The sequence below is a fragment of the Orbicella faveolata genome, unplaced genomic scaffold, assembly GCF_042242905.1.
Source record: "Orbicella faveolata isolate gen_17 unplaced genomic scaffold, um_ofav_v1 contig_5, whole genome shotgun sequence".
NCBI classification, from domain to species: Eukaryota; Metazoa; Cnidaria; class Anthozoa; order Scleractinia; family Merulinidae; genus Orbicella; species Orbicella faveolata.
In genome coordinates, this window is record NW_028301580.1 from 993,255 (window position 1) to 1,020,035 (window position 26,781).

The 26,781-nt window shown below is 38.8% G+C and overlaps 2 protein-coding genes across 2 annotated transcripts; both read left to right on the forward strand.

Moving 5' to 3' along the window:
* The first annotated feature begins 7,953 nt into the window (after positions 1–7,953).
* LOC149095672 (uncharacterized) lies at positions 7,954–15,683 on the forward strand. Its single transcript, XM_089281822.1, has 3 exons — positions 7,954–8,167; positions 9,210–9,773; positions 14,767–15,683. The coding sequence occupies exons 1-3, from the start codon at positions 8,063–8,065 to the stop codon at positions 15,115–15,117; spliced, it is 1,020 nt and encodes a 339-aa protein (XP_089137948.1). The 5' UTR covers positions 7,954–8,062; the 3' UTR covers positions 15,118–15,683.
* Positions 15,684–19,706: 4,023 nt separating this feature from the next.
* LOC149095673 (uncharacterized) lies at positions 19,707–26,781 on the forward strand. Its single transcript, XM_089281826.1, has 3 exons — positions 19,707–19,910; positions 20,807–21,370; positions 25,437–26,781. The coding sequence occupies exons 1-3, from the start codon at positions 19,809–19,811 to the stop codon at positions 25,488–25,490; spliced, it is 720 nt and encodes a 239-aa protein (XP_089137952.1). The 5' UTR covers positions 19,707–19,808; the 3' UTR covers positions 25,491–26,781.

Genomic DNA, 26,781 nt, shown 5'->3' on the forward strand with positions numbered 1-26,781 from the left:
ATTAAACTTCTAAAAAAGGAGATTTAAACATCTAAAAAAACGTTAAAACGTAATATTCGACCGCCTTCTGTGGTCTTCTTCAGAGAAATGTACTCTGCAAGAGACATGGAATGCAAATATGTAGCGAAGACGTCATCGTTCTTGAAAACATTACCCAATGTTCTTAGTGGGTTAAAACCCGTCTTGATGTTTTCGCGGTTCAAAGTCTGTGTAATTCGCTCAGACACCCCTTTAACATATGGAATTGACGCATATGTTTCTGGCTTCTTCCGAGACTTTGGTTGTGTGTTGTTTGGCTGACCGACCGATTTAATGAATTTAATAATGCCTATTTTGTCTCGACGATAATTCCCGGGATCAATATCCCTTCCGAGTCACGTGGTCCCTGGCCCTACCTCTCGGCTACGTCAAGGAAATGGATTGGCCATAAAGACCTGGAAAGAAAACCTACAGGGACTACGCAAAAAAATGTAGAGATCACTAGCCATGCACAGGTTCAGTACTCGAACTCAGTAAACGGACATCCGCTCAAACTGCGAATGGTTGACCTCACTTTACCGCCGACACTAATTCTCTGTGCTCTGTATATTATCATTTGCAGGTGTTAAAAGTTAATGATGTAATTACCAATACAATAGTATAATAACGTGACATGTTTCGCAACTGTTTTTATTTCCTACTGTGTTTGAGTCTTGTAGACCTCGATACTGAACTCTTGACAATGTGAATGAGCGTAAGGCTTCCAGTTTAGTTTGAAATCAAGTTAAATTCACATAACAAATTAAAGATTGTTCTGTTGTTTTCAATTGTGTGGTTTAAAAGGGTGCGTTTCTTTGGAAAAATCCAACGGAATCGAATTCTTATACAGTCAAACCTCTAATAAGCGGTCCTCTATTAAGCGGCCAACCTCTATTTGGCGTTCAGCGGCCAAAGTCCGGAAAAAATTGTTAGCTAAACTGTAATAAAAACCTATATTATCGGCCACCTCTATTAAGCGGCCGCGGTCAGCTTCTTGCCGTCCCAAAGGTGATGTTGTTTTATACGTACATTATATTAAACGGCCAGGAAAATTTCAAGCTGGGCGTTTTCAGCCAGATGAAGCTAAAAAGAATAACAATATGGAATACTATAAAAACACATTCCAGCAGTATTTAGTTAAAACAATCACAAAACAAAGTCTCGAAGAGTTATAGTTTGTTACTACAGTACACAAGTCAGTGTTGGGTTGACCGACACGTTGCGTCTTTACAGGTAATTATTTCTTTGGCTTTTGTTAACGTTATGGACCGCATTATAACCATTATTGTTCTACTTTTTCTCCACTTGCATTTGTTTATACTTATATCTGATAAACTGAAAAGTGCACCATGCCCAACTTTAACGTTGTTTTCGGGTGAACCTTTATTAAACGGCCTCCTCTATTAAGCGGACAGTTGTTTCTTCAGGTTAGACTGTATTTGGTGTCTGGATGGTGTTGAAATAATTTTGGAGCCAGTCTGCAGGCTGATATGACGCACATAACTTCTTTCAGAAATGTTATTAGAATCGAACATACTGCTGGTGCCCTTTTTAGTTTTGGCTAGTTTTACCGTTTGGTGAAACGAAGAATTTTATACGGTTTAATCAAAGACAGTACATACTGTATTAACAGTATTGTATTTACACATTTTCAAAACGCAAAATTATATTCTTTTCACAATCTCAGCTTCGACTTTATTCTTGAATTATTCTTAATATTTCGCAAATTTCAGCCTCGATATTCTCAAAAGATATATTCTTGTAAAAAGAAAAGAGTGTAGACTACTATATTTGTGGTATACAACTTTTGTCTAAACCCGCCTAATTTATGCATGTAATTATTCTTTTGTAAGCTGTATAAGTCATTTTTTTTTTTTTTTTACTATTTCAGGAATGTTCTTTCAACAAGCTGCACGACAACACCGCTCTTAGAGTCTCCTACCAGGGAAACGTTCGAGTCTATGCAGATGGCAAATGCAACAGATGGTATTTTAAAGGTCAAATGCAACGAAATTTGGCCTAGTTTGATTATAAGTTAAAATAAAAGATACTAATCCAAATAATCATAATCCAAAATTTTATCTGATTTAGTCAAAAAGCCGCCGAGATGTCAGACCTTGAAAACAGCTATTTTTCTTCGCTTTACAAACGGAACGGTTCGTGGAAACTTCGGACAATTGTCGGAACTGGATTTTGTGACGTCATAATTGATGAGCTCCCGTTCAGAGCAAGAAAGTATTAGGGCAAATATGAGTGTTTTGTGCAGCGTTAATTGTAGCAATCATTCGAAAATCTGTGGTGTGAGCCTGGTTACATCCGTTTAAAGGATGAGAAGCGATGTAGAGAAGTGTTTCATCTAGTTTCATTTCATCTTTGCGCTACCAGCAAACATTTCAGCAGAAACCTCGAAGCGGTATCTTTCGTAATCGCTAAGCAGGGTCTCGAGTTCAAGCCCAAAAACCTTCGAAGCTGTACCATATGCCGTAAAACCAAGCGTTGACGACGAACATCCAAGAAACAAACGCTCTACCAACACGTAATGCAATTGTTCGGCAGCGGCAGCCATATTGTGAAGAGCAGAAAGCGAGGTAAAGCCCGGGGTAAAGTCGCTGTATTTAACAATTATTCAGCGAAGAGGAGGTAAATATCCACCACTTTCACCGACACTGAGGTGAATAATTGTTTTAGTATATACCACACAAGTTGAATAACTAGCGGACCAAAGAGTAACTTTATTTGTTTAAGAGTAACTTTATTTATTTGAAACGGAAAGCCATTTTGTTTTTCTTCGGCTGCTCGGAGGTAAATAGTACGTGGCTAATCACCTCCGAGCTAGCCAATCAGCATGCGCGAAAAGTACTATTCATTTGTGTGGTATATACTAATTAACAATTATTCACCAAAGTGGAGGTGAATAGTGGTGGATATTAACTGAGCGGCGAGGTAAATATCCACCACTTTCACCGACACTGAGCAGACCAAAGCAGACCAAAGAGTAACTTTATTTGTGACAATATACCGACAAAGCGAAACGAGAAGCCATTTTGTTTCTCTTCGGCTGCTCGGAGGTGAATTGTACTTCACAATCTCATTTTCTAAACTTAGTCTAGTTGAAATAAGAAAAGGAACTAGAAAAGTGTGATTTTTTGTCATTTAACATGATTTCACGCCATCGTGATTTGTAAATAATTAACAATTATTCACCAAAGTGGAGGTCCATCACTTTCACCGACACTGAGGTGATTAATTGTTTTAGTACTTTATATACCACACAAGCTGAATAATTAGCAGACCAAAACATTATTTTATGTGTGACAAGCGGTTGAAAATTTTAAAACCTCTCGGCCGGCTGCTCGGAGGTGAGTAGTATTTGCTAATCACCTCCGAGTTAACCAATCAGAGCGCGCAGAAAGCACTATTCACTTGTGTGGTATATACTAAGCTTAATTAAGACTTCATTCTTTAAAAACGCCTAAATAAATCATCTCGAATTACCAATTTTCTGCAACAACATTGTTATTAGTTGAACAAAATATAAACATACTTTTTACAAGAGCATTGAGGATTTTTTTCAGTCGTAACTTCAGTGCTGGGATGAAGTGTCAGGTTGGTTTCAGTGCATCCGGTGTTAAGAGGGATGAGGGTACTAGCCTGGAAAGCGGAGTTAGATTCCTGAAGTAGAGTAATGTCAGTGTGACTCGAGCTTTGAGTGATAACTGAAAGATGCCATCCTAAAGCAGACATACAAATTAAACCCATAATGGTATCCAATGCTTTTATCCAGGATTTCATAACTGACAGGCCTAAACCAAGAACATAGTACGACTATATTCTCTTACATGTAGCTCTGACTTGCAACCCTTAGTGATACTTTGTTGAGTGAAGAAGACAAGGCATTTCACCCGAAACACCCTTAGTCAAGGCCGTAGCTACTGTAAGGCAAACCGAGCCACTTGCCTCAGCCATTTTTTTCGTTTCTGTTGTTTTTTTTTTGAAGGCAAAGTAAAACACTGCTAAATATCTAGGAAGAGAATTTTATTTTGGACATTGCCTCAGTCATAGTTTTTCCTGGTTATTGCCCTGTAAGTAATGCTATAATGTTGTGGGAATTTTCATTGTTCATCAGCGTGCTGATAAATAACCTTTTTGCTGGAAAGATGGATTGAATGCAACAATCACAAGCCCCCTTGCATGATATAAATGGTACTTCTTGATGAAGACTAGCAGTGAGTAGTTGTTGTGTTGTGATCTATAACTCTAGTGACCTCACCATGAGACAAATGATAATACCACAGTTCTCATCTTTTTACTATGCAAAAAGAGACAACAAGCATCCACAGAGCTTCCACATGAGATTTCCTCCACTGGGAGTTTGCAATAAATTTATCAAGGTCACTAACCTCTTTTTAAATCCTAAAAGAGCTATTTATTTCTCTTTGAGCATGTCCAGTTGAAATTGAAGAAATAACTTATCTGTCTGGATTTGTGTGTGCCATAATTATCCCTTCAGGTGCCAATGGGTTAATTCATATCTGTTCTGTCAGAATATTTTTTGTTTTGAACATCTCTCATGTTTCTAATTGAGGCCAGAGTGCTTAATTGGAAACCAAAACCAGGATCTTTACATTCAGTACATGTACTGTATGTCATTTAATTTATAAACAATAAAGTTTAATTGAAGTTTAGCTGATGTGGTGTGAATAGCCATAGGAAGCTACGTGTATAATGCTTCATTGAACAAGTAAGTTAGTAATTTATCAAAATAAACAGACACATGTTAAATGGGTAGGTAAGCGCTTGTAAATGCGGGGAATAATATCACAAAGGATGAATAAAAGCAATTTAAATATATAATCCTATAGTACTAGTCATTGTGGGAGGTGCAGTAGCCTCATGGTTTGTGCACTCGACTCAGGAGTGAACGGTCCGGGTTCGAGCCCTGTCCGGGGACATTGTGTTGTGTTCGTGGGCACTCTACTCTCACATTGCCTCTCTCCACCCAGGTGTATGAATGGGTACTGGCGAAGTTAATGCTGGAGGGTAAGCCTGCGGTGGACTAGCATCCCATCCAGGGGGGAGTAGAAATACTCCTGGTCGCTTTATGCTACCGAAACCGGGATAAGCTCCAGCCTGGTGGGCCGCTCAGCTCGTATGTAGACTTTACCTTTTACCTCCCTAACAGCCATACTTTTGAATTCCATCCATTTACAACTGATACATTTTCAACAAATTTACTTCTTTGTTAAGAAAATAGTATTCGAGATTCCAGTAATGTTATATTTTAATTTTATTTGATTTTCCTTCAAAATGTCAATGTTAATTCCCTGACACAAAATAAAATTACCTAACCTTGATGAACTAATTTTCCCTAGAACTTTTCTGACCTGTGAAAACCCTACAACCCATAGCATTCTAACGACGAAAAAGCAACTACATGTCATGTAAAACGACAAAAACAAGATGAGCTTAAACATTCAACGTTCGCCCAAAACGACAATCAGTAAGGGCTTACATCAGGTGAGCTGATCAACTTTTCTTCCTGACCGAAAGAAAATTGTAAACATCATCTTTTGCAAAATAAAACAAGGCAAAGACTCGAAGATGAACTTTATTCATAAATTTGTTACTAATCTTTGAACAGCAGTTTTCAACATATTCAGAAAGGCTCACCAATCCATGTGGTCGATTCTTTCGTTGTTGATATCGTGATACCATCTTGTTCACTCGACGAGTCTGACCCACTCAAGTTTATGTCGACTGAATCGTTGCCTGATTCCCATGGTTCAGACTTACACGGCCGTATTTGGACATTTCCAAATAAAACATCAGGATCTTGATCTATTTTATACATCGCCAAGCCAATAAACGCCAGGAAATCCTTGAAACAAACTCAGTAATTTCAAGTAAATTATTTGGTTGCGAAAATGAGCTCGCCAAATATGACGTCACAAATACCTATAATTTCGTTTCCACTCCAAGCGCAGCCATTTCTGGTTCGTTTACGCGAGGCTCTCGGAAATCGTCGGATTTTCGTGTCCTGGACGCCACAGTTCACACAAAACTTATTTTTAACAGTTGATTCTGCTTCATGTTGGTATAACTGACTTTTTTATAAAGGTTTTACGAGGTACCGCCACCCCTGTAGTGCTCTTTATATTCATAACTGAAAAAAAACAAAACAAAACAAAACAAAAACTATGCGATCAACGTTAGAACTTGATAGAAAGACAGTAAAATTCAATTATAAGATTTAATTAGTGAAAATTCTCTATATGCACATCCAAGTTTATATACTTTTCATTACAATTTTTGCTCGCGATACAGCCAATAAACGCCTAGAAATGTTACTGATACCATACAATGTTAAATACACTGAGAAAATTACACTGAGAAAATGAAATTTTAATCTGTATGTGACCTTCACGTTTTTCTTTGAAGAAAAACACGGTCCGAAACTTACAGTACGGAATGAAAAGACGAGGTTAGTAAGAGGTATTTATACCTCGACGATATTTCCCAGTGATAAATATCGTCCGGGCGACGTGGTCCCTGGACGTACCTTTCGGCTCTCCGTCACGGAAATTAATTGGCCATAAAGACCCGGAAGAAAACCCACGGGAGCTGAGCAAACAAATGTAGAGATTACAAGCCATGCAGTAATGGTTCAGTAATGAAACCCCGTTAAACGGACATCCGGTCACCTTACGAATAGTTCACCTCATTTTACCGCCGACACTAATTCTCAGTGCACTGTATTTTATCATTTGTAGGTGTTAAATGTTAATAACGTTATCACCAACACAGTAGTATAATAACGTGACATGTTCAGCGACTGTTTTTATTTCCCACTGTGTTTGACTTTGGCAAAACTCCATACCAGACACTTGACATATTTGAATGAGAGTAAGGTTTCCAGTTTAGTTTGAAATCAAGTTCCAAACATATAACACGTTAACTAAAGATTGTTCGGTTGCTTTTAATTGTATCTTTTAAAAGGGTGCGTTTCATTGGAAAAATCCAAGATTGAATTTTTAAATCGAAGAACCGGATTTTTGCGTTTCTTTACTAAACAGATTAATCCAAAATCATTTGGATCATGGTGCATCAAAGGAACCGAAGAATCCACTCTGGACTAGAATGCTGAGCACCATGACCCGTGTGATCTTGGATTAATCTGTTTATTAAGGTAACACAAAATCCGTTTTGGGAGTTAGGAATCAAATCTTGGCTTTTCCAAAATATCGCACCATTAGTCTTTGCATCGATTAGACATGAGTTTGTAACGTTTAATTTACTATCCTGAAGGTACTGGAATTTTCAAAATGACCCGACCGTACGATGAGGTCGAACGCTCACGACTATAATCGAAACTTTTTCAGGCAAAGTCCGATAGGATGTGTTTCGTCAATTTATATGGGCTAAACGTTTCTTACTAGTGCTTGCTTAGTTTTGTTTTCGAAAGTGTGTCATCAAAGGCTCTAACTGAGTTCCATGTTCGTCTGGATGAGAGAGATTGGTCCCTATCTATAGACGTGAGTGAACGCAAGATGGAAGTTTTCGAACCAACGGGGTGAGAGTCACGCTTTCAACGCGAGAGCTGGCAGGTATATGCATGTGATCTGTGAACCTCAATCCAAAGGAACCAACGGTTATGTGTTTGACAGTAAACAAAAAGTGAAAATTGAATTGAACTGTGTTTGAGCTTTTCGCTAATATCACGCTGATCTCGCATGATTCTTTAACTGAATGTAGCACATGTGATCTGTCAAGTTTAGCACAAAGTAACCAATCGTTTTGAGAACTGAACACGTGTTAAGAGGAAACGTGTTTCAACGGAGCTCTTATTCCACGCTGAATCTGTGCTGAAACCACTGCATCTGTTGTGTCTTGTCTAGACAAAAGTAACCTATCCAAACGCTTGGTGACAGATTAAAACAAGCCGAAAGAGAGCGTATAAATACAGGGAATTCCCTCTCCTCTTGCAATTGATTTTGATAACTTTGAAGTCAAGTTAGTCCGTAACGCGTAGATTGAGCAAACAGAAATGCAAGACATCTTCTCTTTCTCCCTTGTTGCCGTTTTCCTTTTGTTCTTCACACGAACGCACTCGAAGGAACTGCGGTCGAACGATTCGACTTCTACATGTAAGGTAGGTAAGGTCAAAGAGATTCCTTTACAAACTGAGGTTTGTTCGAAGTAAGAACTTGCTTGTTTTAACGGGAACTTACACTAGATGAGATACAGCGATATAGATAGTACTATAGATATACTCAGATGTACTTTCTTTTGGTCAATTCTGTGTTCCCACTTTACATGATCCGTACACAATAATTTTAAGCATCCGCAAAATCAAACTTTTGATTAAATGGTAATCTGTCAAGGAAGGTACGGGACCTTTGTACTTCAGGAATAACTGAAATCTTACACAAGTAATAAAACGTGTTACAAACAGTACTACACTCTTTTCTTTTTTTATATATATAAGACCCTTTCTTATAAGAACGTCGAGGCTGAGATTAACCAAAATTTTAGGAACGTATTAAGAACATTCGTCAGGCTGAGAGTCGATTAAGAACGTTTTTATTTTGCTGATATCTATGTATTAAATGACAAGCATAAAATAAGGTACTAAAAAATCCACCATGAATAGCCAGAAAGGATATTTATCTGGGAAATAAATGATTTTATGCTCCGTGTGATTAATGAATCTTTTCAGGCTTCCGGTCAGGTGATAGTAATACGATCTTGCAATTTAACTCCTCGTTATGAGGCGTAGATGAGCTATATTCATCCTTCTTGTCTTAAACATTCAAGGCGAAACCAACTACACTTTTCCCACCCACCCATCCCTGTTTTTCCAGTCAAAACTACTATTAGCACACGTTCGGGTATCCCCTCACCTTTGCTGGGAACAGTTTCATTTAAAGTAAGCTCCATCTGAATTGGCATAGATTTTACTAAAAATAAACGGCCACTTCGTTGGCCAAAAGATGGCAGCGTGTGTCACGCAATCTCTCTTCCCAGCAAACCGAACTCAGCCAATACAAGGAGTGCGGTTTACAATAATTGAGCTGACTAAATAATACACGAGCTGCTAACGTTCTGCTCAAAGTTACTGATCGCCACAATACACTATTTACTTGAGCAACGGTGAATATTCTGAAGATTTACGTTAAATTTTGTTTCAACAGCCGGATGCTCATTCTGGAATTCCAGGAATGCCCGGCGTCCCAGGAATACCGGGAACTTCAGGTGCTCCGGGTAGAGATGGCTTCAAAGGAGAGAAGGGCAGCATTGGAAAGCGAGGATCACAAGGCGCTATAGGAATCCCAGGGAAAATTGGTCCACGCGGCCCTGAAGGATCCAAAGGGGAGGTGGGAAAGAAAGGAGAAATTGGCAAGATGGGAGCAAAAGGAAGTACGGGAATTCCTGGGAACATTGGCCCACGGGGCTTGAAAGGATCTAAAGGAGATAAAGGTTCGATGGGAACAACGGGAAGTACGGGTATCCCTGGGAACATTGGCCTCAGGGGATTTAAAGGACTGAAAGGAGAAAGAGGCTCGATAGGAACAAAAGGAAGTAAGGGTATCCCTGGGAACACTGGCCCCAGGGGCTATAAAGGGTCCAAAGGAGAAAATGGCATCGGAGCAAAAGGAGAGAAGGGAGATGCGGCAAACATGGACCCAAGACAGAGAGCTAATTGGAAACAATGCGCATGGCAGTCGGGGGCGAGTACTGACAACGGAAAAATAAAGGTAAGTCATCATATTAGGATCTGTTAAACATCTTGGCTTACTGACTTGCGGTCTCTGCGGAAGTAAAATTCCAGTGATCCAATTACAGGGCATCTTGCTCTTTTTTATCCCACTTCATCGTTGTGTCAGTAGAGATAGGAAGCTTTGTATATGATGGTATATGATGGCTAGCGCTGAAAGGTAAAACGCTGAAAGGTAAAACCAAGTCAGATGTTCGAGCTCTATAAATAATACAGAAACAGATGGAAATTACGAAAAACAATAACTAGTTGTGCTCTAACTAAAACTATCAGTCTACACTACAAATGACTAAATTATCCTTTCCCTCAGACCTGTTGACTGATCGATTGATTTATTCATTGATTTATCGATCGATTGATGGACTAATGGATTAACTGATTGATTGACTGATTGACATAATTATTGATTGATTGATATTATTGTACCCCACCTATGTAGACTACGAGTAGTCCCTTTTTCGCTTAGTCTGTCGTGCGTGACGCGAAAGAAAACCACGAGAAAAATGTGTGACATTGATTTCTAAGCTTATTAAACGTATCCGATAGAATTCCTCATCTTGATGTTCTATCATAATCGCCTAGCCCGGATGATGTGTTAAAGAAAGCCGCTCGACACTCAGGTAGCGAGGCAAATACATGCCTTGAGAAGTACATCTTTGTCAATCGAAACTGTCAAAGAACTTGTGAAAAAAAGAATTATGACGACGGGGTCATCTTGCAATTCAACGACTTTTCAGCGCTCTTCTGTTGGTGTAACTTTAAATGTTATTACGGGGACTTCAAACGCTGAATTTCAAGCGAGAATTAACATTATGTATTTGAGATATTCAATCGTCGGTGCAGCAGTGTAAATATGTCGTCTAGCCGGTTTGGTCACAGGACTTGATTTTTCTTCCGACAAAAAACGTATCTGAATCAAAACCGAGTGTGTGAAAAATGTGTCACTAAAATTCGGATCACTGTTGAATTCATGAGCGTATAACATTATACTTGACGGGCATGGATTTCTTGCGCTGCAAGATCATGCAAGTTTGCCGACAACGGAACGTTTCAAGCGAATTTCAGGTTTGCCACATTCGGAAATTCTGCAAATTTAAGGAGGAGAGATTCACCGAAGGAGGAAGAAACTTCAAAGATAAGATGACTGCCGAGTTAGGAGTTGAGTTGAGTTTGAGTTGAGTTTGAGTTGAGTTTGAGTTGAGTTTGAGTTGAGTTTGAGTTGAGTTTGAGTTGAGTTTGAGTTGAGTTTGAGTTGAGTTTGAGTTGAGTTTGAGTTGAGTTTGAGTTGAGTTTGAGTTGAGTTTGAGTTGAGTTTGAGTTGAGTTTGAGTTGAGTTTGAGTTGAGTTTGCGTTGAGTTTGAGTTGAGTTTGAGTTGAGTTTGAGTTGAGTTTGAGTTGAGTTTGAGTTGAGTTTGAGTTGAGTTTGAGTTGAGTTTGAGTTGAGTTTGAGTTGAGTTTGAGTTGAGTTTGAGTTGAGTTTGAGTTGAGTTTGAGTTGAGTTTGAGTTGAGTTTGAGTTGAGTTTGAGTTGAGTTTGAGTTGAGTTTTAAAGAAAAACAAAATCCCCCCAAGAAAATCAAATCGCTTATAAGATAATAATAAATAAAAAATAAAAGTGGAAAACTAAAATATGTTAAATGAAAATAAGAATCCCGAATTTGACGCAATGACATGTTAATTACAGAGAATGACAAGAGGTCACTTAAAAGCCACATAAGCGCCTAATTTACGACGAATTTAAATTGTATTGAACAGGCAGATGGCTCGAAGCTTGCGTGAACTCCCATTCTCGTTTTTGAAATTGTTGTTAGAATCAGTAGCTAATTCTCGGCTACATTTTCGTGTCAGATATGAGCGTTACAGTTGGCGTTACAGTTAATTAGAGAACTTACGTACGAAAGCTTAAGGACATGGCTTGCTTTAAAGGAGCTACGTCACGATTTGCGCATCTTGAAAAAAAACTATTCTAGTTTTTCAAGTTCGTCATTTGCAGTCCTCGTTAATCTTTGCCATCCTTAACCGTATAACGATCCTCATTCCGTTTTGATTTGTTCTTGCCTCTTAAGTGTTTTCTATCCTAGAACACGATCATGTTAAGGTTTTATTCTATTTAAAGGCAACTCTTTACGACCCTAAGAATGACTCTAAAAATCGTGACGTAACTCCTGAAATGTTGTTTATTCTCGGGTTGCGTTATCGTTCACACTATCGATGTTATTCTTATATATTTTTTGTAAAACAGTTGTATTTCCTTGAAATACAGATGGCTTGTTTCGTTTTATTCCAGTGTGAAATATCGTATTCCAAACTCGCATCTTATAAAAGTATAGACTTGTCTCAAAGACGGAAATTGTTTGAAATGATCAGGTGTTTAATTTGTTTAGTGTTTTTAGTTTTTGTGTTTCGATTCATACGTTTGGCCTATTATTACCATGCTGACTCGTTTTATGACAGTTTACCTTTGATGCAAGTGAATATACGAAATATCGTTTATCTGAACTGCGGAGAAAGATATGAAGACATGATTGATCATCGCAATCAAAACCCAACAGCCTGAAAAAAATTCATCTGTGACCAGTTCCCAGTTGGCTTGATATTATAAAAGTATAAAGGAATATCACGTTGTGCTCACAGTAGTCACTCTAGTGTAATTTGCTCAACAAAATTTTGAATTTTGAATCTTCAATTTTCAATTTTGAATTTTTTTCCTTGTCCGATCCGTGATCCGATCCGTGATCCGGTCCGATCCTGATTTTGTCGACGCCGCAATTTCACCGCAAAGCTCCTTCCATCAGCTGTTTCATTAGCCGGTATATATAGAGCATGAACCGAAATACAAATGTCTCCGTCTGAAAACTGTCTTTGCAAGCCTGGTTTTGCGCATCTCGGTTTGGGGCCAGCCAGTTTCAAATGAAATTTTAGAAACGCGTGACAGAAAGAAAGTACTACGTTCTCACTTCGAGAAATTCGAATACGTAGTTTACACGATGGAATGTTAGGAGTTAAGCGCAGACTCGTCATACAAAAATTACTCAGTGTGCAAAAATAGTAGCAAGCATGATTATTTCAGTACCTTGATATATTTAAATTTTTCCAAGACTCCCGGACTTGCAATCGCCAGGAAATGTATTTAATGACCTTAAATCCCATGATCATAACTTTTACACGAAACTTGTACAGCTCTTACCCAGAACTCCGACACATTTAAACGAAACTTGTGAGCGCTCGGCACAGAGTCGACACGCATAGATTATAAGCACTGAGGCGTATTGGAGAAATGTAAATACCTAATTATTTTCAGGAAAAAGGGATGCCAAACTTAACGGAAACTTAACACAAACTTAACTCAAACCCAACTCAAACTCAACTCAACTCCTAACTCGGTAAATGGACGATCCCGAAACTTCAAGGGTTCGACAGTCCATAGCTTATATTTTATTTTGTTTATTTTTTATCGTAAAAGAGAGGTTGGTAAGCATATTGAAAACAAGTTAGGCTTATATGTACATGTTAATCGGCTAGCCGAATAAAAACTATTTGAGTCAGGGAAGAATTAGAAACTAGGAGAGAAAGATGTACATAACTTACAGGCGGCTTTCGACACACGTCTCTGAAACGAAACAAAATTCGTGTCCCAAGCAGGATTCGAGCCCGCCTCTCCCCACATCTTAGTCGCTACATCATCGAGACAACCATGCTGGATACGTGACAACTGATTGATCTGAGTAGATAGAACGCGACCAATCCAAGGGAAATTTCATGATCCATTTTTCCGATCTCATTTGTCATGTTTCTGCTGTATGTGATGATTCATCAACGACAATTAACTATTTCGATGTCAGGCCCTGTGTTCTCATGTCAACAAATTCTGAAATTCCTCCTACAGATGTCGCTCCGGCGAGACGCAAAACGAAAAATAAAGCGAAACATTCCTTTATAAATGGCTCTCATACATTTAGTCTCAATAACCGGATTCGAGAGAACAGCGGCAATCGAGCCTCTCATTCATTCTCCATCGTTTTCATTTAATCTTTCAAATTGATGGGAGAAAGGCCAAGCTCAGTCAGTTCATGGACTTGTTCTTCGATGATATGATGCTATTGAGCGCAAAATCACTAACACACCTACATTCGGGTTCAAGGTGGAAAGCTTTATCAAACAAAAGACTTGATAAATTTAACTCTTTCCAAAGCCTGTTGGCAGAATCGCAACAGTATCACTAACTGCTACACACTATTCCGACCCTTCGATTTGCTCCGGTTTCAAAGATTTCTGTTTCCAGATATTGAGATGGCGGAAGACGTCACACTCCTGTCGCGCCTCCGGGATTCCGCGCAGCAACTTTTTTCTCGCGGATTTCTTTCGCTTCACGAGCGATGTAGAGACTATATTCGTACACTGTTTTTCCATAAGGATCTTGCTTTTCCGGCCAAGGCTGAATATTCTTTTTTTCCTGCCCGTTTTAGACTGAAAATATTCTTGTGAATATTCTTAGATCATAGCGCACGGCCTGATTTCTGTTTTGGAATGTATTTGTTGTCTGGTTGGTGTTGAAGTAATTTTGGAGCCAGCCAGCGGGCATTAAAGCCTGATATGACGCACATAACTTATTTCAGAAATGTTATTAGCATCAAACTTACGGCTGGTGATGTTTTTATTGCTTTTTGCCTAGTTTTACCGTTTAAAGAAACGAAGAATATTCTGCATTGTATTTACAAATTTTCAAAACACAAAATTATATTCTTTACAAAATCTCAGCTTCGGGTTTATTCTTAAATTATTCTTAATGTTTCGCAAATGCGAGCCTAGATGTTTTATAAAATATATTCTTATAAAAAAAAAGAGTGTAGTCTACTATCTATGTGGTATTTGAACTTTTGTCTAAACCTCCCTAATTTATGTATGCAGTTATTCCTTTGTAACCTGTATCAGTTTTCAAACATCTTTAGTCGATTTTGTTTTTTACTATTTCAGGAATGCTCTTTCAACAAGCTGCACGACAATACCGCTCTTAGAGTCTCCTACCAGGGAAACGCTCGAGTCTATTCAAATGCCAAATGCAACAGATGGTATTTTAAGTTTAACGGCAATGAATGTAGTGGTCCCTTGCCGATCGACTCAGTCGTTTACAATTCCTGGCCTGGAGGGCGTTCTACTATTCAACGTAATCATTTCTTCGAAGGTTATTGTGAGAACCTTGCACGAGGCTCAGTCAGCGTTGAACTCTGGGTAGGCAAGTGCCCTACTCAATCACTGGGTGACGCTTACACAGGATGGAAGTCAGTGTCCCGGATTATGATTGAAGAAGTACCGCCATCCCAGTAGTGCTGTTTATATTCACAACTGGGAAGAAGTGTAGTTTAAGTGGGATATGGGATCAGTGTACGAACTTGACAGAAATACACTTAGATTTAATTATTAGATTTAATAAGGGAAAATTCCATATATGCATATCCAAGTTAATATAGTGTTTATTATAACTGTTTGCTCGTGATACAGCCGTGATATAACTTTGAGATAACTCTTGATATAACTGTTTGCTCGTGATACGCATAGAAATGTTACTGATATAATACATTGTAAAATACATTTTTTGCAGAACATGAAATGTTTAATCTGTATCTGATCTTGACTGTTCTTTTTGAAGAAAACGTGTTGTGTACTGGATTAACCTACATTCTATAGATTTTATAGATACATATGTTACTGAAAGCTTTATTAAAAAAGAAATAAATGAAATAACAGACTGTAGCTATACGAAAGTTATGCGATTTTCCTCGCCCTTATTTTAGTTTCTATTTGTGAAAAATTGTGCATAGTATTAATACTTTACTGGACAGTGCCTCCTAAATGGATAAAATAAATAAATAAATGAAATTTGTTTACTCTTACTTCTGGTTCATTTACAGAACATGAACCCAGTTCTTTGCGCTAGTTCTTTTTCTTAAGTTTGCTATCGGTAACAAAAACCTCGAATGATTAAGTCATCATATTTGCTGTCAATTATTCTTTAAACTTATTTTGGTGTATTCAAATAGTTTATTTTCGAATTGTTTGATTTTTGACGCAGAGACTCCAAGAGAAGATCAAGGCTGGTTTCCATATGATCGCTATCGAACTACAATCGCTGCCATCATTGTGATCACTACAAAAATAGTTACCGGATTGTGGAGATAGAACTAATATCTATCTCAGTGATCGTTGTCGGTGCAACGATCACTATAATCTCTGGGTGTGACTGTTTCGGTAGCGATCATATGGAAACCAGCCATCACCAACCGATACTTCCCCCTTCGATTTATGGCCCGACTAAGCGCGAAGTCCGCTTGCCATAAGCTTAAGTCGAAGGAAATAAAAAGAGGATCCGTAACTTGCAACACAGACCGAGAAGATGAAATGAGTCAGATATTTATTGTATCTCCAAATCATGGACATACATCAAGAACAAAAAGGAGTCAATTGCATAACGTTGCTAAGTCGTTATTACGGGTTAATACATGACGTCAAAATTTTAGGAAAAGGAAAGTTTACTAGGTCTATTTGATGTGAATGTTAACAAAACTTGGTGATAAATCACGTGACATTTTGGCGGCAAGAGCAGTTTCATATTTCAGCGGCCACGACTGCTCAATTGACCAATGACAGTGTACGTTGTAATTCACTAGCAAACATGACGTCATTGATTATGTCTCTTCACATGCGAACCAAAGATATACGATCTTTTGCAGTGGAATGGCATGATTTTTCTCAGCTGAAGAAATCACTGTAATTCATGTTACTTGCCTTGTGTGAGAAATACTTATAGGAATTTTGTTCTGCTGCCTCGCGCCTCCTTTAATTTTACAATAGAGCCAAGTAAAAATAGTTTTCATAAGCGTGGCTCAATCTCCGCTCGGAAGTTAATCAGAGCGATGCGTTGGCAAGTAAAAATCATCAAGTAAGCGCTTGATATCCTTCCCTAAAGGACTGCTAAGCTGACAAAGAAAAGGAGTAGACAAAAGTGTCAGTTTGCCGTTATGTCTCAGTCTAACGACTTCATCTTCCATCGTCTGAAATCAAAATCCCGGTCTTTCGGGACAACAAGAGCAAGAAAAATCACCTCCTAGAATGGTCACTCACCTTTTAAAAGCGGTGTCTTTGAATATTTATAATCATTACTTCCTTGAAAGCTTCGGGGGTCATACTTCTTTGGGGACAAAATGTTGCCGAATAAACGCTGGGATTCAAAAACCGACTATTTAAAAAATGCTTGTCTGTTTTTAGCCACATACTTGTTTTAGACATGAAATTAAAGGTGGAATGTCTATTGAGCTTTTAAATCTCAGAGGCCGTTTAGTCCCACGCAAAGGACACTGGTGTAGTCATGACATTGCCAATTGAGTCAAATTGACATCAAACGTGGCTCAATGTCTTTGTGAAATTGCTGACTAACGCGCGCGAAAAAAAACATTTATTAACGTTTGTCACGTTCCATTTGTGAACATTAAATCAATTGGAATTGTCCTTCAAACATGAAGGTACAAAGATTTCTAATTAACAAAATACTTTATATCATTTGTGCCATGAATTAAAGAAGCAATTCGCCGAGATTAATTTCCAGAAGGAAGAGGGTGGGGGAGCGGTTTTGGTGCCTCTTAGAGTGTTCAGCCTCAAAAGGTCTAAGGGGGGAGCCTCTACAGCCGTGACCTTTTAAGGATTTACGGGGTGAAAAAATTTCAAGCCACGCCCACAAAGTAGAATCTCGGTACCTCTTAGGGTTTCTTTATAAAGTTTCCGACGCGCACCCCTAAGAGAACCAATCAGATAGAATTTCCCTTTTCGTCGCGGACCAGTTTAGCCATTTAAGGACGTTGGCGCTAATTGTTTCTCAGCATCCTTAATGCGCACGCAAATTCACACACCACGTCATGCATCGCGCTATGTCATAAAATGAACAACGATAGGGCATGATCGCCATTGCTGTAGCTTTGCCTGGATTTAACGATCTTGGACGTTCGGTGGCCCCTATTTTTCTTTTGATGGATCATTTTCTCTACTGATTTTCCACGTTTAGCGAAAAAATGAAGAAAATCTATTATGTAGAAGTTTGAATTTTTTGCAAACTGCACCATCGAATTCCGTTCCTTTTAGCTCTTCGCTTATCTGTGCGGCGGTTTCAAGTGCCTCTTGAGAGGTTAAGTTTTGTGAAAACGTTGGTAACATATGGAATTATTTACGCAACAGACAAGCTTCTACAAAATATAACTAAGATCGTGTGCCTCCTTTGACTCACCATCGATATTTAAATGTACCTCTTAATTACATGCGAAAAAAATCATGGTAGTTTTCCACACGCTTTATCTCTGAAACGAAGTCGGAGACCCTTAATGTTTTTTTTTTTTTTTTGCATTTATGACACAAGTAACTCATTACCTGACAGCAGTAAAAATTAAAGAAAGAAGCTATGGAAAGGGAAATGCTCGCGCGAACGTCCTTAATAATGCCTATTATGTCTCGCCGATATTTCCCGGGATCAATGTCCCTTCCGGGTCACGTGGCCCGTGGGGGTACCTCTCGACTACGTCAAGGAAATGAACTGGCCAGAAAGGCCTGGAAAGAAAGCCTACAGGAACCACACAAGATAATGAAGAGATTACAAGTCATGCAGAGGTTCAGTAGTTGAACTCAGGTAAACGGACGTCCGCTCACATTACGAATGGTCGACGTCACTTTACCGTCGACACTAATTCTCAGTGCACTGTATATTATCATTTGCAGGTGTTAAATGTTAAATGATGTTATTACCAATACGGTAGTATAATAACGAGACATGTTTATCAACTGTTTTTATTTCTTACTGTGTTCGACTCTGGCAAAACTCCATGCGAGACACTTGATATGTTTGAATGAGCGTAAGGTTTCTAGTTGAGTTTGAAATCAAGTTCCATACATATAATTAAAGATTGTTCTGTTGGTTTTAATTGTATGGTTTAAAAGAGTGCGTTTCATTAGAAAAATCCAAGATTGAATTTTTAACTCGAAGAACCCGAATTTTGCGTTTCTTTACTGAACAGGTTAATCCAAAATCACTCGGATCATGGTGCATCAAAGGAACCAAAGAATCCACTCTGGATAAGAATTCTGATGCACCATGACCTGTGTGATCTTGGATTAATCTGTTTATTAAGGTAACACAAAATCCATTTTGGGAGTTAGGAATCAAATCTTGGTTTTCCCAAAATAACGTACCATTAGTCTTTGCATCGATTAGACATGAGTTTGTAACGTTTAATTTACTATCCTGAAAGTACTGGAAATTTCAAAAAGACCCGACCGTACGATGACGTCGAACGCTCACGACGATGTTCGAAACGTTTCCCGGGCAAAGTCCGATAGGATGTGTTTCGTCAATTTATATGGGCTAAACGTTTCTTACTAGTTCTTGCTTACTCTTTTTTTGAAAGTATGTCATTAAAGGCTGTAACTGAGCTCAATGTTCGTCTAAATGAGAGAGATTGGTCCCTATCTCTCGCAAGATGGAAGTTTTCGCACCAAAGGCGTGAGAGTCACGTTTTAGACGTGAGAGCTGGCAGGTATATGCATGTGATCTGTGAACCTCAATCCAAAGGAACCAACGGTTATTTGTTTGACAGTAAACAAAAACTAAAAATTGAATTGAGCAGTGTTTGAGCTTATCGAGCTGATCTCGCATGATTCCTTAACTGAATGTACCGCATGTGATCTGTCAAGTTTAGCATAAAGTAACCAATCGTTTTGAGAACTGAACACGTGTTAAGAGGAAACGTGTTTCAACGGAGCTCTTGTTCCACGCTGAATCTGTGCTGAATCTGTGCTGAAACCACTGCATCTGTTGTCTCTTGTCTAGACTAAAGTAACCAATCCAATCGCTTTGTGACAGATTAAAACAAGCCGAAGGAAAACGTATAGATACTGGGAGTTCTCTCTCCTCTTGCTATCGATTTTGATAACTTTGAAGGCAAGTTAGTCCGTAACACGGGTACATTGAGCAAACAGAAATGCAAGACATCTTCTCTGTCCCCCTTGTCGCCGTTTTCCTTTTGTTTTTCACACGAACGCACTCGGAACTGCGGTCGAACGATTCGACTTCTACATGTAAGGTAGGTGAGGTCAAAGAGATTCCGTTACAAACTGAGGTTTGTTCGAAGTAAGAACTTGCTTGTTTCAACGGGAACTTACACTAGATGAGATACACCGATATAGATAGTACTATAGATATACTCAGATGTATTTTCTTTTGGTCAATTCTGTATTCCCACTTTACGTGATCCGTACACAATAATTTTAAGCATCCACAAAATCAAACTTTTGATTAAAAACTGATCTGTCAAGGCAGATACGGGACCTTTGTAATTCAGAATTAATTGAAATCTTATACAAGTAATAAGATGTGACGAACAGTACTACACTCTTTTTTTATATATATAAGAACCCTTTTTATAAGACCGTTCAGGCTGTGATTAACCAAAATTTTAAGAACGCGTTAATAACATTCGTCAGGCTAAGAGTCGATTAAGAACGTTTTTATTTTGCCAAATTCTATACGATCTTGCAATTTAACTCCTCGTTATAAGGCGCAGATGAGCTATATTCATCCTTCTTGTCTTAAACATTCAAGGCGAAACCAACTACACTTTTCCCACCGACCCATCCCTGTTTTTCCAGTCAAAACTACTATTAGCACACCTTCAGGTATCCCGTCACCTTTGCTGGGAACAGTTTCATTTAAAGTAAGCTCCATCTGAGTTGGCATAGATTTTTACTAAAAATAAACGGCCACTTCGGTGGCCAAAAGATGGCAGCGTTTGTCACGCAATCTCTCTTCCCAGCAAACCGAACTCAGCCAATACAAGGAGTGCGGTTTATAATAATTGAGCTGACTAAATAGTACACGAACTGCTAACGTTTAGCTCAATGTTAGTGATCGCAGCAATACACTACTTACTTGAGCAAGGTTGAAGATTCTGAAGATTTACGTTAACTTTTGTTTCGACAGCCGGATCCTTATTCTGGAATGCCAGGAATGCCTGGAGTGCCAGGAATACCGAGGACTCCGGGTGCTCCGGGTAGAGATGGCTTCAAAGGAGAGAAGGGCAGCATTGGAAAGCGGGGTTCACAGGGCGATATAGGAATCCCAGGAAAAATTGGTCCACGGGGCCCCGAAGGACCCAAAGGGGAGGTGGGGAAGAAAGGAGAAATCGGTGGGATGGGAGCAAAAGGAAGTACGGGTATCCCTGGGAACATTGGCCCACGGGGCCAGAAAGGATCTAAAGGAGAGAGAGGTTCAATAGGAACAAAAGGAGGTGCAGGTATCCCTGGGAACACTGGCACACGGGGCTTAAAAGGATCTAAAGGAGATAAAGGCTCGATAGGAACAAAAGGAAGTAAGGGCATCCCTGGAATCATTGGCCCCAGGGGTTCAAAAGGGTCCAAGGGAGAAAATGGCATCGGAACAAAGGGAGAGAAGGGAGATACAGCAAACATGGACCCAAGACAGAGAGCTAATTGGAAACAGTGCGCATGGCGATCATCTACGGGTATTGACAACGGTAAAATAAAGGTAAGTCATCATATTTGGATCTATTAAACTTCTTGGCTTACTGACTTGCGGTCAATGAGGAAGTAAAATTCCAGTGATCCAATTACAGGGCATCTTTCTCTTTTTCTATCCCTCTTGATCGTTGTGTCAGTAGAGGTAGGAAGCTTGGTACCCGTAAAAGCGTTTAAAGCTTATTTCCGTGGTATATGATGGCTAGCGCTGAAAGGTAAAACCAAGTCAGATGTTCGAGCTCAATGGATAATACACAAACAGATGGAAATGACGAAAAGCAATAACCACTTGTGTTCTAACTATAACTATTAGTCTACACTGCAAATGACAAAATCATCCTATTCCTCAGACTTGTTGATTGATCGATTGATTTATTCATCAATTTATTGATCGATTGATGGACTGATGGATTAACTGATTGATTGATTGATTGACTGATAGATAGATTAATTCATAGATAGATAGATTGATTGATTGATAGGATTGTACCCTACCTATGTAGACTACGTGTAGTCCCTTTTTCGCTTAGTCCGTCGTGCGTGACGGGAAAAAAAAAAAAAAAAAAAAAACCGCGAGAAAAATGTATGGCATGGATTTCTAAGCTTATTAACTGTAGCCAATTGAATTCCTAATATTGACGTTCTCTTATTATCGCCTAACGCGGATGATGTGTTAAATAAAGTCGCTCAACACTCACGTAGCGAGGCAAATACATGCCTTGAGAAGTACATCGATCTTTGTTAATCGAAACTACCAAAGAACTTGTGAAAAGAAGAATTAAAGCGAAGGGGTCATCTTGCAATTCAACGATTTTTCAGCGCTCATCTGTCGGCGTAAATTTAAATGTTATTACCGGGATTTCAAACGCAGAACTTCAAGCGAGAATTAACATTATGTATTTGAGATATTCAAATGTCGGTGCAGCAGTGTAAATATGCCGTCTAGCCGGTTTGGTCACAGGACTTGATTTTTCTTCTGACAAAAAACGTATCTGAATCAAAACCGAGTGTGTGAAAAATGTGTCACTAAAATTCGGATCACTGTTGAATTCATGAGCGCATAACATTATATCTGACGGGCATGGATTTCTTGGGCTGCAAGATCATCCAAGTTTGCCGATCAAGGAACGTTTCAAGCGATTGTCAGGTTTGCCACATTCAGAAAATTCTGCAAATTTAAGGAGGAAAGATTCACCGTAGAAGGAAGAAACTTCAGAGATATTATGACTAGCGAGTTAGGAGTTGAGTTGAGTTTGAGTTGAGCTTGAGTTAAGTTTTAGTTAAGCTTGAGTTAAGTTTGAGATCCCGTTTTCTATATTTTATACTAAAACAAGAATTAAATAAGCGGCCCAGATCACCTTTTACGGAAAATAAGCAGGTAATTTTACCGGTCAGTACAAAATGCTGACCGCAGACTGCAGACCGGGTACAAAATGCAAACTGCAGACAATTATTGGAGGCACAATCAAATTACTTTGTTTTGGTTGAGTGTTGATACACCCCTCATTGGCTTGTAGAAAATCGAAAGTTACGTTCAATTCCACCGCAAAGCTCTTTCCATTAGCTGTTTCATTAGCCGGTATATGTCGAGCATGCACTAAAATACAAATGTCTCCATCTGAAAACTGTTTTTGCAAGCCTGGGTTTGCGCACCTCGGTTTGGGGCCAGCCAGTTTCAAATGAAATTTTAGAAACTTACGACCGAAAGAAACTCCTACGTTCTCACTTCGAGAAATTCGAATGCGTAGATTTCCAGTCACACTTCCCAGGGTCTTAGCGCGATGGAATGTTAGGAGCTAAGCGCAGGCTCGTCAAATAACGGCGCAAAAATAGTAGCAATGCATGATTAGTTCAGTACCTGGGTATATTTAAATTTTTCCAAGACTCCCGGACTTGCAATCGCCAGGAAATGTGTTTAATGACCTTAAATACCACGATCTTAACTTTTAGACGAAACTTGTACGGTTCTTACACAGAACTCCGACACATTTAAACGAAACGTGTGAGCGCTCGCACAATGTCGACGCGCATAGAATATAAACACTGAGGCGTGTTGGAGAAATGTAAATACCTAATTATTTTCAGGAAAAAGGGATGCCAAACTTTTCTTTAGTACGTTTTTAGTCAAAAGTGTTAAGAAACGATAACTCAAACTTAACTCAAACTCAGCTCAACTCCTAACTCGGTATATGGCCGACCCCTAAACTTCAACGGTTCGACAGTCGATAACTTATGTCTTATTTTATTTTGTTTTATTTTTTTTATCTCAAAAGAGAGGTTAGTAAGCTTACGCTTATATGTACATGTTAATCAACTAGTAGAATAAAAACTATTTGCGTCAGGAAAGAATTAGAAACAAGGGGAGAAAGATGTACATAACTTACTGTCGGCTTTTGACTCACGTCTCTGAAACGAAACAAAATTCGTGTCCCAAGCAGGATTCGAACCCGCGTTTCCCCGCATACTAGATGCTACACCATCGAGGCAACCATGCTGGATACGCGGCAAATGATTGATCTAAGTAAACAGAACGCGGCCAATCCAAGAGAAAATTCATGATCCATTTTTCCGATCTCATTTTTCATGTTTCTACGGTGTGGGATGATTCCTCAACGACAATTAACCATTTCGATGTCAGGCCCTTCGTGTCTCATGTCGACAAATTCTGAAATTCGTCGTACACATATCGCTCCGGCGAGACGCACAACAAAAAATAAAGCGCAACTTTCCCTTATAAATAGCTTTCATACATTTAGTCTCGATGACCAGATTCGAGGAACAACGGCAATCGAGCCTTTCATGCATTCTCCATCGTTTTCATTCAATCTTTCAAATGGACGGCAGACAGGCCAAGCTCAGTTAGGTCACTGATTTGTTTTTGGATGACATAATGCTATTGAGTGGAAAAATCACTAACTTTATCACGTTCGGGTTCAAGATAAATTAAACTCTTTCAAAAGCCTGTTAGCAGAATTCGAATCGCAACAACATTACGAACTGCTACACACGATTGCCGCCCTTCGATTTGCTCCGGTTTCGAAGATTTCTATTTTCAGATATCGAGATAGACGTAATTCGTCACACTCCTTTCGCGTCCCCAGGATTTCGCGCGGCAACATTTTTCTCGTGGTTTTCTTTCGCGTAAGGAGCAATGGAGAGACCATACCCGTACACTGTTTTTGCATGATTTCGCTTGTCCGGCCGAGGCTGAATATTCTTATTTTTCAGCCGGTTTTAGGCTGAAAATATTCTCTTGAATATTCTGAGATTATAGCGTATGACATTTCTGTTTCTCAAATGTATTTGTTGTCTGGTTGGTGTTGAAATAATTTTGGAGCCAGCCTGCGGGCATTAAAGCCTGATATAACGCACATAACTTCTTTCGCAAATGTTGTTAGCATTGAACATAGGGCTAGTGCGTTTTTTGTTTTTTGTTTTTTTCTACTTTGTGGCTAGTTTTACCGTTTAGAGAAACAAAGAGTTTCACACGGCTTAGTTAACACACAAAATTATATTCCTTTCAAAATCTTAGCCTCGAGTTTATTCTTAAAATATTTTTAATATTTCGTAAATTTCAGCCTCGATATTCTTATAAAATATACTCTTATAAAAAAGAGTGTAGTCTACTTTATTATATGGAGAAGAGTGTTTTACTGGGAACTAAACCACTCGTAGATTCCATACGCCACTTCATCCGGGACCCGAGTGGCGTATTTTCCGTATGTCACCTTTGTGAGTGTCGTATCGTTCAATGAAGTCACGATTCCCGCCTTTTGCTTTCGTTGAATTGGTTTCTCCATATAATAAAAAGAACATTACACGTTGGCTCGAAGATATGAATTTTATGTTCTCGTGGCAAGAACAATATCTCACGAGTGAGCGAAGCTCACTCGTGAGATATTGTTCTTGCCACGAGAACATAAAATTCATATCTTCGAGCCACCGTGTAATATCCTCTGTATCTATGTGGTAGTACAATTTTTGTCTAAACTTACCTTATTTATGCATGCAATTATTCCTTTGTAAGCTTTATCGGTATTCAAGCATTCTTGGTCACTCTTTTTTCACTATTTCAGGAATGTTCTTTCAACAAGCTGCACGACAATACCGCTCTTAGAGTCTCCTACTAGGGAAGCGCCCAAGTCTATTCAAATGGCAAATGCAACAGATGGTATTTTAAGTTCAACGGCAATGAATGTAGTGGTCCCTTGCCGATCGATTCAGTCGTTTACAATCGTTGGGCTGGAGGACTTTCTGATATTCAACGTAATCATTTCTTTGAAGGTTATTGTGATAACCTTGCACGAGGCTCAGTCAGCGTTGAACTCTGGGTAGGCAAGTGCTCTGGATACAGCACACAGGGTGACGCTTACACAGGATGGAATTCAGTGTCCCGGATTATGATTGAAGAAGTACCGCCATCCCAGTAGTGCTGTTTATATTCATAACTGGGAAAGAGATTAAGCGGTATATACGATCAACGTTAGAACTTGATAGAAATACAGTTGGATTTAATTATTAGATTTAATAAGGGAAAATTCCATATATGCATTTCCAAGTCTGTAAACTGTTTATTATAATTGTTTGCTCGTGATACAGCCGTGATGTAACTGTGACATAACTTGTGATCGATATAACTGTTTGCTCGTGATACGCATTAAAATGTTACTGATAATTATAGTCTCTCTTTTCTGATTGACCGAAAGCGTACAGTAATTTTTGGAAATCAGCGCCTGTGACGTCATCTGGCTGCAAATTATACAATAATCATCTGAAAACCATTCAAGGTCACGGGTAATCATGTCATGTATGACCGCAGTGCATGATTTCTTAGGGTAATTATGTCAAGTTCGCGCGCTTTGTGTGGCTCGCGGGCAGTGAAGAAGCAAAAACACTACACTAGTTACATTTTGTTTTCGTTCAATGTATAATAAAACAATTATTAGATTCGTTTTTTTTGTAATATTCAGAATAATCAAGGTCTCGGTAAGGTTTATCAGTCTCAGCCTTCGGCTTCGGCTGATAATCCCTACCTCGACCTTGATTATTCTGGATTTCACAGAAACCTCATCCAATAATAATTGTTTATAATACATTGAAAAATACATTTATTACAGAACATGAAAATTTTAATGTTTATCTGATCTTGACTGTTCTCTTTGAAGAAAAGTGTATCTTAACGTTTTGTAGCGGCTAAACCTATATTCTATAGATTTTATAGCTTTATATTTTACTAAATGCTTTATTGAAAGAGAAAAAAAAAGTGAAATGAAAGTCTGAAGCTACACGGAAGTTATGTGATTTTCCTCGCCTTTATTTTAGTTTCTATTTTTGCAAAATTGTGCATAGTATTAATATTTTACTGGACAGTGCCTCCTAAATAGATAAAATAAATCAATAAATAAAATTTGTTTACACTTA